At 31.4% G+C, this 15718-nt stretch overlaps 1 protein-coding gene across 2 annotated transcripts; it reads left to right on the top strand.

The window, feature by feature from the left end:
* The first annotated feature begins 572 nt into the window (after positions 1-572).
* On the top strand, positions 573-3431 carry LOC131644341 (serine/threonine-protein phosphatase PP1 isozyme 2-like). Of its 2 annotated transcripts, none has more exons than XM_058914817.1 (3): positions 573-1055; positions 2141-2924; positions 3041-3431. In XM_058914817.1, the coding sequence occupies exons 1-3, from the start codon at positions 881-883 to the stop codon at positions 3159-3161; spliced, it is 1080 nt and encodes a 359-aa protein (XP_058770800.1). In that variant the 5' UTR covers positions 573-880; the 3' UTR covers positions 3162-3431. The 2 variants fall into 2 exon arrangements, with proteins under 2 accessions (XP_058770800.1, XP_058770799.1); XM_058914816.1 differs by having other exon boundaries at positions 579-1055; positions 2141-2919.
* The last annotated feature ends 12287 nt before the right edge of the window (positions 3432-15718 follow it).

The following is a 15718-nucleotide window of genomic DNA, read 5'->3' as shown; positions in this document are numbered from 1 at the left end:
GGTACGACCAGTGGCGCCGTCTGTGGGAAACAAGCTTCCCCATCTTTAACAAAAAAAGATCAAAGCTAACTCATCCTGCGATCATCATGGCCGACAACAACAACACCAACCAAGCTCCCGACCCCTTCCACCTTGATCCCCTCATCCATGGTACCACGGCTGACGGGCAGAATCGACACCGGAGGGAGGGATAACAATCCACAACTGACGGGGCAGGGAGAACAAGGCACGAAGTCTCTCAGCCCACCAGGAACGAGAAAGCTCAAGTCCAAAACAACAGGAACGAGCAGGCTCAAATCCAGAACAACGAAGCTGACTCCAAGGACGGGCGTCCCGCTTCCTCCTTCACTCATACCTATCTAATTATAGATTTTTTTATAATTAAATAATTATCTATCATGAGTTAGAGTCTAAACATAAATCTATCTTGAGTTAGAAATAATAAGCATGATTAGATATTATTTTTTAATTTTATTTTTCTTTTTTAAGATAAATTCTTAGTTGATATTTAATCCCGAAAGAACAATGATGTCCAAACACATACACAACACACAATTACCTACCAACCAGTCGACAATTTCTGTATTATTCGAACCGCGTTACTTTTCCATATACCGTTAACTTTATTCTCTTCTCTCTCTTTCTCTTCTCTTTCCTGCGCGTATCATCTCAATTCCACTCTCTTCTTTATAAATTTGAATTCATTCCAATATATTCTTCTTCTTCTTCTTCACTTCCACTACTCATATAACCTCTTTCTCATAGCAAAAACAAACTCTCTTCTCTTAATTATTTCACTCATATTTATTTGTTTTCTCAACTCATCATCGTCACAAACATCATCAAACTCTTTGTTGTTGTTTCTTGTTGTCCTTAGTAAATGGAACGTGGTGTTGTTGATGGTATTATCAATAGGTTGCTTGAAGTAAGAGCAAGACCAGGGAAACAGGTGCAGCTTTCTGAGGCTGAAATCAAACAGCTTTGTCTTGTTTCTAAGGATATTTTCTTGAATCAGCCGAATCTGTTGAAATTAGAGGCACCTATTAAGATCTGTGGTATATTTTCTTCCTTTACCCTATGTTTCTATGCCTTTGTTTCATTAATTTTATATATGTATTATTTGGTTATTTGAGGTTTTTCTGATTACCACTCATTGAGTCTTATCCTATCTTTATATTTTAATTAGATTAATTATTGTACTATTATACTATGTGTTGATTGTTTTGCCTTACATTAGAAAATTTAGCGGTTGATATTGCAGCAAATTTGTCCGTCCGCAATCAGTATTGCAACACCTATAATGATCGAAATCGCCCTTACGCGAGTGCAATGCGACTATGATTGTTATTTTAAACCTACTTCTAAAACCATTAAATTGTTGTTATAATTGCAATTGCAAACCACAATATTGTGGAGACTTTTTAAAATCTCTTAAGTTGAATTATGATTGATTTTATGGATGAGGTGATGCTATCCCAATTACCAAGTTCTGCCACATTTTATCTTTAAGGGATTGGATGAGGTGAGATGTATCTTGGATCAGTGGAGCAAGTTTCCAGTGCAGAGGAGAGAGGGCTGACCTCCAAGTTTTGCATTTCAACGCCATAATAAGTGAGAGAATGGGAAGTAATGTGAGAGTGGGTGAATTTGAATACCTGAAATGGCGTGCTTTACCCTTTTATTCTAAGAGAGGTTGAAACTATTCGGGTGTGACGCGGCGTGCTGTGCAGACAGCCGTCAGATTGGATCTGTCGCTGGTTGATATGATTGAGAACGGAATTGCTTGCTTCTGGTTAGAACAAAGGTCTATCTGCTCTGCCTGTCTTTCACTTGAGATCCACTCTTGGGCTTTTATCTATGAGCCTTGTGAACGGCCCAGATTAAAACTCATAACACTATTTCATAGAACCAACTAACTGAAAACACTTCTTTCCTCTTCCATTGATATCAGTATCATCAATGAATGTGCAACTAGTTCTGAAAAACGCGGACCTAGTCCGTGACTAAGTTTAGGAGAAAAATTTGCTGTCATCAGAAACATATTGATACTTGACATGTATTATTATCATTGTGGCCTAGGCTAATTTCTTATAATTTAGGATTACAACTAATCTCTTGTTTCATTTCTCTATGTTACCAGGGGATGTCCATGGTCAATATCCTGACCTTCTGCGGATTTTCGAGTACGGTGGATTGCCTCCTCGTTCCAATTATTTATTTCTAGGAGACTATGTTGATCGCGGAAAGCAAAGTCTAGAAACAATATGTCTTCTTCTGGCATATAAAATAAAATACCCTCGAAACTTCTTCCTTCTAAGGGGTAACCACGAATGCGCTTCCATAAACCGTGTCTACGGATTTTACGACGAGTGCAAAAGGAGATACAATGTGAAGCTATGGAAAACATTTACAGATTGTTTCAACTGTTTGCCCGTGGCAGCTCTTATTGACGAAAAGATTATCTGTATGCACGGTGGACTCTCTCCTGAACTAAACAATTTGAATCAGATAAAGAATTTGCAACGTCCGTGTGAAGTTCCTGAATCCGGTCTATTATGTGATCTCCTATGGTCTGATCCTAGTAGCGATGTTCAAGGCTGGGGAGAAAGTGAACGCGGAGTTTCTTATACGTTTGGCGCTGATAGGGTTAAAGAGTTTCTTCAAAAGCATGATCTTGATTTGATTTGCAGGGCTCATCAGGTTGTGGAAGATGGATATGAGTTCTTTGCTAATAGACAACTTGTAACAATCTTTTCAGCGCCGAATTACTGCGGAGAGTTTGATAATGCTGGTGCTATGATGTCTGTTAATGAAACACTTATGTGTTCTTTTCAAATACTAAAGCCACATGATAAAAAGCCGAAGTTTACCTTTGGAAGCACAACTACTGTTAAGCCTGGTACTCCAACAAATTTCAAGGTATTGTGTTTTCTCGAATTAACCACAATTTAAATCAACTGGCACGAATCAGTTGAGCTACGATAGGTGTTTTTGAAACACTTTTGTTTACTATATTTTCTTTTGTTTTTGCCGTTTTCAGCAAACACTTTTTGGCGCTAAATCATGAACTCGTGGATATGTTTTTGATGGTTAACATTTGGCATCTGACCAACGTTGGTCCGGAAAATCGAAGTTCAGTTCGAGATGAGGGAAGAATATAATGCATCTACCAATATAACACAAAGCCTTGCTTTATGCTTCAGGGACAGGTAAATGTTTCTCTGTTTTCATGACAGAGTTGAACCTTGTACAATATTGTCAAACACAAATAAAGGATCAAAGTGTCACTTTTTTTCTCTTTTAGTCATTATCAAATCAAGCTCTATGCTGATCTTCCTTAGTATTATTATAAAGAATTTTAATGTTATATATATTGTAGTGTACCATGAAATCCTGCTTCTTGATTCAATAATACATTATCACTTTTTAGATTCATGTTCTCTATAATTGTAACAGTAAGGAATCATGAAGGGCTGAATGTTGCTCATTCTCAATGACCATTTCAGAAGGGCGTCGCTCATTGCACCCTTAGTATTACTCTCAAACTTTTAAATTTTCAAAAATCCAAACGCACCTCTCGTACTATGGGATTTCAAAATCCGAGCACACCCAATGCACAAATAGAATTTACGCATATTACAAGAGAGCTCAAACGCATCAAATGCTTAAATAGCTCAGTGCGGATTTGGAAATCTGGTCAGAGCATTTGTACATTAAATGCGTTTCGGGTGTACTTGAGCTCTCTTGTGTTATATAGTGCATCTTGATTTCAAAATCCTAACACTGCAAAAGGTACATTTCCGAAAATTTTGTATGATTTGAGAGTCATACTAAATACTAATAGTGCAATGAGCAATCCTCTTTCAGAATTGAGAAAAGATAGAATACAAAATAATAGTTTATAAGCTATATTGGGCCTAAAGAGGCTCATAGTATAAAGGAAATTTCTTTATTGAACCCTAACATTTTTGTCATCCGCGGCGAAATTCCCAGAATGCCCATATATTTCAGAAATGCATCTTCAAAATCACTTTTTTTCTGAAAAAAAAGTTGATTTCGGAAGTGAACTTCCGAAAACACAAAAAGAAAAAGGTGTTTTCGGAGATATATCTCCGAAAACACAAAAAAGTGTTTTCTGAGATGCATTTCCGAAATCACCTTTTTTTAGAGGGGTGTCTTCGGAGATGCATATCCGAAATATTCCAATTTTTGGTCTTAGAATGTTTCGGATATGCATTTCCGAAAAAATTAAATAATTATTAAAAAATTAAAATAAAGGAGAATCAATACAATTAATAATATAACTAATTGTATTAATTAAAAAATATTATTAAATATATATCATTAAGATATAATAATAATTATTAACATCTCTTTTTAAATTAAAATATTTTGTAGTTATTATTTATAATTAAATTTTTTCAACAATTTTTTATGCACATTTTGAAAACTATCTATTACTTTATTTACAAATAAATTATTTGATACTTTATTTTAATTGAATAGAATAGAATTTAATTTTAATAATATTAAAAAAAACAATGAGAATATTTTAAAAAAAATTAAAAGAAACTTTTTATTTCATATAAAATCAATTTGATAGAAATTATAGTAGTAAATGTAAATAGTACTGTGTTAAGTGAATAGAATTAAAATTTAAGTGAATCTCTAGTATGTAAATATATTATACATATAAATATTAATTTTATTCTTTAATTTAAATAAAATTGAAAAAAATAATAAGAAATTTGTTTGAGAATTAAAAAAAGAATTTTTTTCATTAACATCAATATGATAGTAAATTTTTAGTAATAATATAAAAAGTACGTTAGTTGATCAAATTTTTAGTAGTGTTATTTATAATTAAAAAAATAATTAAATTCTATTTTGTAAAAGTAGACTTATGTGTTATTTATTTGACACTATCTGGAATTGATTATTCATGTGAGAGAAAAATAATGTTTTGTTAATATATAGAATTGATTAGATAGATATAAAAGGAATTATTGGTCATATGAAAAAAAATATTTTATTAAGCTTGATCCCTCCTCTATTGATTACATCCCAAAAATTTTAATATTTTAGAATTTTGATTAATTCGAATATGTATATCCCAATTTTTCCAGTGATGTATTTCCAAAATCTGGAAAAATCTAAAAAAAAAAAACTTCCCCTCATAATGGGTCAATAAAGAAATTTTCTAGTATAAATCTAAGTTATATTCTAATATACTATCACAAAGACAAGAAATTAAATTTAAATGAAAGAATTCTAAGCACTTAGTTCTCAATTAAACTGTAAGTATTCATTTTAGAATTATTAACGCTGCACTTACCACTAAAGCTATTTGCTTTTGTTGTTTAGACGCTTGCATCAAATATATATATATATATATATATATATATATATATATATATATATATATATATATATATATATATATGTATATATATATATATATATATGTATATATATATATATATATATATGTATATATATATATATATATATATATATATATATATATATATATATATATATATATATATATATATATATACTAAATATTTATTATATAATTCTAAAATGTTAACTAAATTTTATTAATATATTTCTAATATATAATTTTTAAAACATATTTACTAATACATTTCTAAAACGTTAATTATATATTTATTACATAATTTCTAAAATGTTAACTTTATATTTACTAAATATTTCTAATACATAATTTCTAAAACATATTTACTAATATATTTACTAACTATTTATTACATAATTTCTGAAAACATATTTATTTAATAAATATTTATTATATAAATTTGTATTTCATATTAATAAATAATTATTATATAAATGCATAAATAAATATCAAGTTTGTAATATTTATAAAAAAAAAATTCATTTACATCATATTATATAAATATTTCTCAATTACACTTTCATTTTAATTATATATTTAAATATTTATTTTAAATTAAAACGTTAACTAACATATAATAAATAATTTTTTGATGAAAATATCTATTTTTAAATTACACTTTCATTTTAATCATATATTTCAATATGTATAGAAGAAAATATTATTTAAACACATGGAATTAAAAATATAAAATAAATAATTTATTAAATATGAAATAAATATTTAAATAATAAATTAATAGTATAAAACATATTAAAACGTTATAGTTTACTTTAATTATAACTATTTTTTAAAAAAAATTATAATTATTTAAATAGTAAATTAATAATATTAAACACATTAAAGTGTTGATGGAAATATTTATTTTAAAATTTCACTTTTATTATAATTATATATTTTAAGAATTAGAATTATAATTTATTTGATATATATATATATATATATATATATATATATATATATATATATATATATATATATATATATATATATATATATATATATATATATATATATATATATATATATATATATATATATATATATATATATATATATATATATATATATATATTGAGGGGTAAATTTGGGGAATCTTCAGCTATTATCCCTAAAACTTATTACAACTTGTGCAAAATTGTCCAAGATTCACAATATTACACTTTAGACATGAATTAAGCCAACAATTGTGAAGATTTGAAGAATAGATAAGAGACACCAAAATTTATATTGGTTAGCTTGTATCGTCCTCACGAACAAGTTTCTCTAGTCTTATTGTCGAATGTCAAAGACAAGAGAATTTCTTTCATTAATTTTGATGAACACGGTGTGTTAGTTCAAATGATTACAAGAATAAAACAAGTCACTATGCAAAGAAATTTACATGGATTAAAAGAGTAAACAAGAGGTATCAATTTTTTTGACAAACAAAGAAGGATCATAAGGATATTAATTGTATTCTTTAAAGGTTAAAGCAAAGGAAAGTTTATAAAAATCATTATTTTTACTTTAAGCCATAAATAGATTTATTTTGTTTTCAAATTTTGTAGGACTCGGGTGAGGTGGTACCCGGAAGTAAAGTTGTGTAAACCTCTCCATTAAAAAAAAACACATTAGAAAAAGAAATATTTATTTGATGTAAAATTCAATTTTATAAATAAGAAGTAGCAATAAGAAGATAATTAGTTGTTAGTATTGTAGCGAAAGAATAATGTCAAAGAAATTGAGCCCTTCAATTTGAATATATCTTTTAACTGCAAGTCTAGTCTTATACCTTTCTATAGTATTATCATCACCATCATACTTTTTTTATCGATATTGAAAACCTATGGGTTTATAATCTTGAGGAAGATCAATAATAATACATGTATTGTTTAAATCGAGGAAAGCATAAATGAAGTTACTTTCAACTATTTTTATAACTCGTCCTTTACCATCTTAACTAGTGAAGTACTTGAAACAAGACGTCAAAGTCAATCTGTTAAGGACACCAGTTAATGTTAAACGGCGTCTGATGGAATCTCATATGATCACGAGTCAAACAATCTCTCTGATGATGGTGTTTATCAAGAAGCCTTATCAAGCTGCATAACTATAAAGAAGTTAAGTCTTATATGAAGTGTTGAATCATTAATAAATCAAGCAAGGGGTCTTGAAGCTTCGGAGACTGTGAAAGAGAGCAAGTGTGAAAACTCGCCTGATCCGTGTCTGAGTGATCAAAGTCTTGTAAAGGTATCACTGTAATTCTTAAATTACTATGGTAATGCACACACTCACCTAAGAATGTTCTTAAAATATTTAGCAATTATTCAATTTATTAGAGAAAGTCACAAAGCTTCTTTATCAATTAAGAATACTTCCAATCAATTAAGACACTAGCCATTGTAGGCTTTTCATTTTGAGAATTAGGGTTTCATTTTTTTAGGAGCTCATAATCAATTTGACCTATGTATAATCAATTATGACATTTAAAGGCTCGTGGAATATTTTCCTTTTTAAGCCATATTTTTCACTTATAAATAGTTAGATTCTCCTCACTTTCAAAATACATAAGAAAATTTATTTCTATATACTTTCTCACTCTACACTCTTCCTTCTCATTCTTTTCCTTTTCACTAAATTGCTTTAGTGCTTTGAGAGTAAAAAATATATGAGGCATTCATGTGTGTTATGGTGTATTATTGTAATTTACTCAAGAAAAATATTATCTCGTGTGTAATATCTCTTATGAGAAATTATTTTTTGGTTTCTGAGCTTAACCGTGAAAGGATTAGGCTAAGTGAGGCCGAACCTCTATAAGTCTCCAATGTAATTCTCGTGTCTCTTATCTCTTTTTATTTTCGCAATTTATATATCTTCATTGTGCTTAGATCATTACTTTACTTTGGATTTTGTTTACTTATTTCTCTGTCTATTCTTTGTTAGATTTACAAAATTGTTTTAGAAATTTTATTTTATCAAAGATATTTTAATTAGAAATTATTTTTCAAACCCACATAATTCACCTCCTCCCCCCTCCTCTTTTGTGTTCGGAATCACTTGTCCAATAGAATTAATTTGTATAGGGAATTCATTATGTCCATTAGAAAGACTTCTATGAATCCCATGATTTACATATTATATCCTGAAAAATATCCTTAATATCTTTATAAAGACTAATATTCACATTCTAGTTTTTCTGTTCTTAGTAAGACTATCATTGGGTCTTCTTACTTCATGTATATTCCTGTTTGGTCTTTTTCTGCAAAATGATTGTATGTAAGATGTTTCTTATATGTTAAGGGTGTATAGTGACATTGAAGCTCAAATATGTCTTTTCTAGCGTTACTAAAAGGTTTGCTCCTATAAATACTCCTCATACGATGTTGATTTCTCTGGTATGATGAATCAACCTCCCAACTCTTCTTTACTATTTGTTTTGCATTTATTTTGGTTTTTTTAAACTTCCTTTAAGATGATGGTGACCTGGAATTCCTTCTATGAGGTCGAAACATTTATTTTGTCTATAAGTCGATATTCTTGTTGGTGTAAGTCCTAGAGACCAATAGCTTTATTAAAAATGAGTACTTGTATCAAATTACTCATTAATAATTAAAGGCATTTCTATATTAGTAAGGTGCGATTGGATAAATGTAATATTGAATTGCTAAAACTTGGGTTTAACTTAACTAAACCAAATATAATAAGATTATAGGAGTTTAGATGCAAGAGTTGGGAACAATCCATATGATGGATTAGAGTAAGGAGTTATTCACCTAATAAATAATATTAAAGAATTGTATTAGAAGAAGTTCCTACCTAAATAACTAAGTTTTGTTTAATCATCCCACCACTAACTTGAAGCAAAATGAAATATGGATCTCGATCCACTCTTCAAACGAGATTTTCTGAATCAAATGGTGAGAGTCATTTGGGTTGAGTAAAATTGTAGGAGAATATTTAATTAAATGTATGATTGAATATATTTAATGATACTTTATCTTCATGTTTTTTAATGTAGAATACCACGCCAACAAACACCTCTAACAACATTTTGCGATCAATCTTTGACAAGGAAGTTTTTTTTGGATTGGCACCGAAACTTGAGGATTGTCCTCAAACATGATAAAAATTTGTATGTCTTATTGACACCTATTCCCGAAGATGGGTGTCCTAGTTCTAATCATAAGGTTGAAAGAGATGCTTATAAGAAGCATGTCGATGATGCCATTGAATCTGCATGAATCATGCTGGCTACCATGAACTCTGAATGAAAAAGAAACATGACAACATTCAATATGACAGTACAATTGAAGATGCTCTATCAATAGCAGACAAGGCGTGATAGGTTTTAAATTTCCAAAGCCCTTTTTCAAGGCAAGCTGGCTGACGGAGCTCTTGTAGGTCCCCATGTACTCAAGATGATTAGGTATGTGGAGGACCTTTAAAGGTTGAGTTATCACCTCGAAAAAGAGCTTGTGACTAATTTGATCTTGGAATCCTTTTCAGAGAGCTTCATCTAGTTTGTCCTTAATTTCAGTATGAATAATAAGGACAAAATTCTTCCAGAGTTGCTTGGCATATTGAGAACTGTTGAGAAAAATCTAAATTCAAAAGGAAAGGTCATTCTCATGGTCAATAATGGAAATAAGTAGAACAAAAATCCCAACAAGAATGGTAGTAAAGGGAAAGGCATGAAAGTTTCCAGGCCTAAACCTACTGCTCATGCTTTGAAGTCTAACAAAGATATAACTAAGGAGGACACTTGTTTCTAGTGCAGTAAGACCGGACACTGGAAGAGAAATTGCCCAAGGTACCTAGAAGATAAGAAGAATGGAGTATAGACTTCAACTTCAGCTATTTTTATTGTAGAAATAAATTTGTCTACTCCTGCATCATGGGTATTGGATACTGGATGTGGTTCTCACATTTGTACTAATGTCTAGGGGCTAAAAAGGAGTAGAGAATTGGTAAAAGGTGAAGTTGATCTATGAGTTGGCAATAGAGAGAAGGTTGTTACTTTAGCCGTAGGAACTTATGTATTGAGTTTACCTAGTAGTTTAATAACTCAATTAGAGAACTGCTATTATGTACCTGTAATTAGCAGAAATATTATTTTTGTTTCTTATTTGGACAAGTTTGGAATTTAGTTTGTAATAAAGAACAATTATTTCTCTATTTATTTTGATGGTGTATTCTATGCTAATGCACAAATGAACAATGGGTTATATGTCCTTGATCTTGAAATGCCTATTTATAACATTATGCTAAAAGGATGAAACCTAACGAGTTAAATCCAACTGAAAGAGTGTATTTAACGATGATTACAATAGATATGAGTATATGTATTTAACGAAACACAAATATGATTCCTTTGAAAAATTCAAGGAGTTCAAAAATGAAGTACAAAACTAACTAGGCCATATTATTAAAACCCTTTTATCAGATTGAGGTGGTGAATATTTAAGCTTAGAGTTTGATGACCATGTGAAAGAGTGTGGGATTCTATCCCAACTAACTCTTCCTGCAACACCATAATGGAATGGTGTATCCTAGAGAAGAAATCAAACCTATTAGACATGGTTTGATCCATGATGAGTGTTGCTGATATTCCAAACTCCTGTTGAGGACATGCTCTACTGACATCAACTTACACATTTAACCATGTTCCCTCCAAAACAGTTGAGAAGACACCGTATGATATATGAAGTGGTAAGAGACCACATATATCTTTCATAAAGATTTCGGGTTGTGAAGTTATGTGAAGCGATAAATTTCAGCTAAGCGTGAGCCTAAATCTGATAAATACTTCTTTGTGGGCTATCCTAAAGAAAATATAGGATATTACTGCTACAATCCTTTTGAGAAGTGTTTGTTGCTCAAACTGGAGCATTCCTAGAAAAGGATTTTATTTCTAAAGGAATCAATGAGAGGAAAGTAGATCTTATAAAATTTAAAGAATCACAAAGTAATGACATATCTATGGAGGAACAAGAGCAGGAAGCGCACGAGGTTGTGGAGGAGAAACCTGATCATGTAGAATAAAACCAGCCTAAGTCAAACATGTTACGTAGCCAACCGGAGAGATATGTTTATCTCTTAACTGATCAAGGTGATGTATTACTCATGGATCAAAATGAGCATGTGATCTACCAAAAGGGCATCACTATTTCTGAGTCTGAGAAATGGTTGGAAGCCATGAAATCTCAAATGGATTCCATGTACAAAAACCAGGTTTGGACCTTGGTAGAGCCTCTTGTAGGAGTTAATCCTATAGGATGCAAAGTGGGTATTCCAAAACAAGACAGACATGTATGGTAAAATACATACCTAAAAGGTAAGATTCGTTGCTAAGGGTTATAAGAAAATTCATGGTGTAGACTATGATGAAACCTTTTCACGAGTTGCAATGCTCAAACCTGTTCATATTTTACTTTATAGTGATGCATATCATGATTATGAAATACTGCAAATGGTAATATTGCTTTCCTTAGTGTGAATCTTATTGAGGATGTGTACATGACACAACTTGAAGGATTTGACATACTAGAAGAGGCTCAAAATAAGTTCAAGTTACAATGATCAATCTATGGATCCAAGCAATCTTCTAGAAGCTGGAATATTCATTTTGATGAAGCAGTAAAATAATATGGATTAATTAAAAACAAAGATGAGCCTTGTGTCTTGAAAAAAATATTAATATGAGCATGATCATCTTCCTAATATTATATGTAGATGACATATTAATCATTAAAAACAATATCTCTACCTTGCAGCAAGTGATCTTGATCCATAATCAAACTATTAACAAAGGAAGATTGATCTTGATCCAGTGTATTACTACTTTCTCCCTAGTTAATATTGCTAAGATCATTTGCTAAGATATGCATGCTTCTGCAAAGAAGAATGATGCCATGTTATATGTCCCCTGTTTGATAACTGCTCTCTGCAAGAGACATGAAGTCCCAAATAAGTCAACTAATGAAATTTATAACCCTAAAGTTGGGTTTAACAAAGATATTATTTTAAATCTGATGAAAGCAAACGGAAAGAAAAGCCATCCAGAGATGCGCCAGGAGAAATCAGAAGCCGACTCTTCAAGGAACAGTGAATAGCTCTTGTGGGAGACTCTGCAACAAATGCAAAGGGAGAAAAGAGAGTTTTATAGGTTTGTTAAGGACAAACACACCTAGAACAAAAGGTTGTACACTCTCCACAAAGGAGGAGTGGTGAATCGATCCCCAACATTTTCAGATCATATATTGGGAGAACAATCTGCTGAACAAACTAACACCCGGGGAGAAACATCCTGAAAAGAAAGAGCAACCTGAAGGACACCTAGTGAAAAGCATAAGAAAGAAAAAATTAAGAAGGAAAAAAGTTTCCTTTTTATGATGCACTAGAAGAAACACCAAAGAAAAAGAAGAAATCCAAGAAAGCATCAACAAAGAGTAAGAGTTCGGAAAAAACAAGGGAAGAAGAATAAAAAATACAAAAGACTTTAACATGAATGAACCAATTGGAAGTGAGTAAGAAGAAGAAGTGGTTGAAGAAATAGTGATTGAAGAGGAACCAAGGGAGAAAGAAACTAAAATTGTTAATGAATAGGAACTGAATGAAAAAGTCAACTAGAATGAGGAGAAAGAAATCAACAATGAAAAGGACCATGAGAATGCTGAAGAGAGTGACAAGGAGAATGACAACAATGAATACACTGATGTTGAAGACAAGAATGAGGAAAAAGTCAACAAAGAGCAACCTGAATCAGAGCAAGTAGTTGAACCTGTTGTGGACAATCTATCTTTTGTTCCTGTGCAGGTACCAATGGAAGAAGAACTGACTGAAGTAGAACAACCCCAACTTGAGTAAGACATATAACAAGATGAGGATGAGGAAAACACTGAGTTCTCTGTCCCTTTTAAAATAAAAGCTGCAGGGGAGAAACACTAAATAGGAGAATTACTCAAGAATGCAAACCCAAATTTCTTAGCCATAAGCATGATAGGATACTACAAGGAGGCGTGAGAGTCTCTGAAGGTTACTGGTGTGCCATAAGGTGCCATAATTCCTGAAGTTGTTGAACCAAAGGAATTCCAGACCAAGGCCAAATACTCTAGAAAAGGTAAAAAGAAAACATGACCATTTGATGTGATAGAACATGTTACTAAGCCCCTAGTAGAAGAGTAATAGAAGACCACTGAGTCCTTTTAAAGCTGAAAGACAAAGGCAAATCAGTTGTAGTTTCTGATGAGGAGGTCAAGTCATAGGTTAAATTGACCAAGGGAAAGAAGAATGAGGAGAGTAAAAAGAAGGAGAAAGAAAAGAATAGAGAGAGAGATAGAGGATAAACCAAAACCAACCAGGAAAAGAATCAGGCTTCAGGACTAAGTGGTATTTCCAACCCATCATGTTTAGATTACATCACTTTATTTTCTGTTTCTAATGTGCTAGAACTCTTGAGACTGATAGTGAGGAGATTGTACTTACTTTAAGTTTAGGGGTGAAAGCACTTATATAGTTTTTAATTTTAAAATTCAATCATGTTAGCTTGTTTCAAATTTAAGTTCAGTCAATGGAATATTTTGCGGTTTATTTTGCATATATATAAAAAAGAAGATAAATAAATAATAATCAAAAGGAAATACTCAAACTCATCTTAAAAATAGCAGAATTTCTATAAAGCTTAGGAGACTTCTAAATGAACTACTGACAATATTAGAAACAGTGTCTTGATAAGAATTAATGCATGAAATTGTGACTTAACGATAACCCCTATTGCGTTAGAAGAAGTCAAAAAAGTAGTTAGTCTCTTAAGAAGTTTGAATTGTTCTAAAGTATGGAAAATGACTCATTGGTTTTAGTTTAGTAGGGGAAACGCTGGGAAATAACGCTAGCTAATGGATCTACTGCATTTAATATTGCAATAAAAAAAGAGAAAACACACAAAAGTGTGCAAAAAGAATGAAAATGCTAAAGAGCATTGTGAGTAATAGTGGATGTCTTACCATTAGTAATAGGTTGGATTCATTACAAGTGAGATCTCGTCATGTGAAAAGGTGGAGAATCTAGCAAAAGTTACTAAGAAAAGTTGTGCAAGTAGAATCCTCAAGTTTAAAGTGAGCTGAAAAGCAAAATAAAAAGTAAGCTAGTTAACCCCTCTGCTGAAACTGAAAAAATTAAATTTTGAATCATAAGATAGAGAAAACAAACTAGGATTTAGGCTAATTATATTGAATGAGGACTTCTGGTATGACAGGCAGTATCATAACACACACACACACACGTATGCGTACTTATAGGGCTAAATTTAACAAAGACCAAGTTGTGCCAATTATTGAATGTGTTCCTCTTAGATAAATCCTAAGTTACATGAAATGTGCTGCTAGAGTAAGAGATTAAGGAAGTGAATTTTTATTTTCTGATATTATTTGTCGCATCACCTGAGAACAGGCAATAATTCAAGTTTGGGGGTGTGACAACTCACTATGTGTGAGGTATTATAGCACTTAACACTTAGTTTTATTTTGTTATTAAGTAAGTTTGTTAGGTTAAGTTAAGTTCATTTAGTTGTTTGAAGTAAGTTTGCGAAAAGCATAACAGGTGCTCTCATTTGTGAGTTTTTATGTGTTTTTTACATGTGTAGGATTGCTTTCTAATAAGTCCTGGAAACTAAAGTATCACTTTAACCTCAATTTTCAACAAAGTGTCAGTTGTGAAGAAGTTTACAATGACAGAATATTCATGGATTTAGGGAACACGTGGCAATAACCAGAGGATTGGAATGCAAATGAGTTGAAAATGAGAATGGATAAGATCAAGCACTACAATACAAAGTCTACAAAAGTTTGTATTACACATAATGGTACACTTTATGTATGGTTGCACAACATGCCAGCCATAAGACGTGTTGTCCCCTGCATGTTGTAAATTGTACTACATGGAGCTGATTCTAGGGATGGCAAGCAGACCCAACCCCGTGGGATCCACCCGCACCCGAACCCGAGTCAACGGGTAAAAACCTGAGTCGAATGGGTTTGGGTTCGGGTTCAAGTGTCACCCGATATTTCGGATGCGGGTTTGGGTAGTGTAAAACCCGCACCTGAAACCCGAAATCACAGCCGCTTATATATATATATATACATATATATATATATATATATATATATATATATATATATATTTATAAATATATATATGTATATATTATATATATATTGTGGAAAGTTGTAAGAAAATTGTAGAAAAAAAATGTTTTTTATTTATTTTGTTGCGGGTTCGGGTTTAGGTGAAAAATCCCGAACCCAATGGATGTGGACG

This window comes from Vicia villosa, linkage group LG1 (assembly GCF_029867415.1).
Source record: "Vicia villosa cultivar HV-30 ecotype Madison, WI linkage group LG1, Vvil1.0, whole genome shotgun sequence".
NCBI classification, from domain to species: domain Eukaryota; kingdom Viridiplantae; phylum Streptophyta; class Magnoliopsida; order Fabales; family Fabaceae; genus Vicia; species Vicia villosa.
Note: the sequence above shows the minus strand (reverse complement) of the source record. Positions and strands in the feature narration are given on the sequence as shown.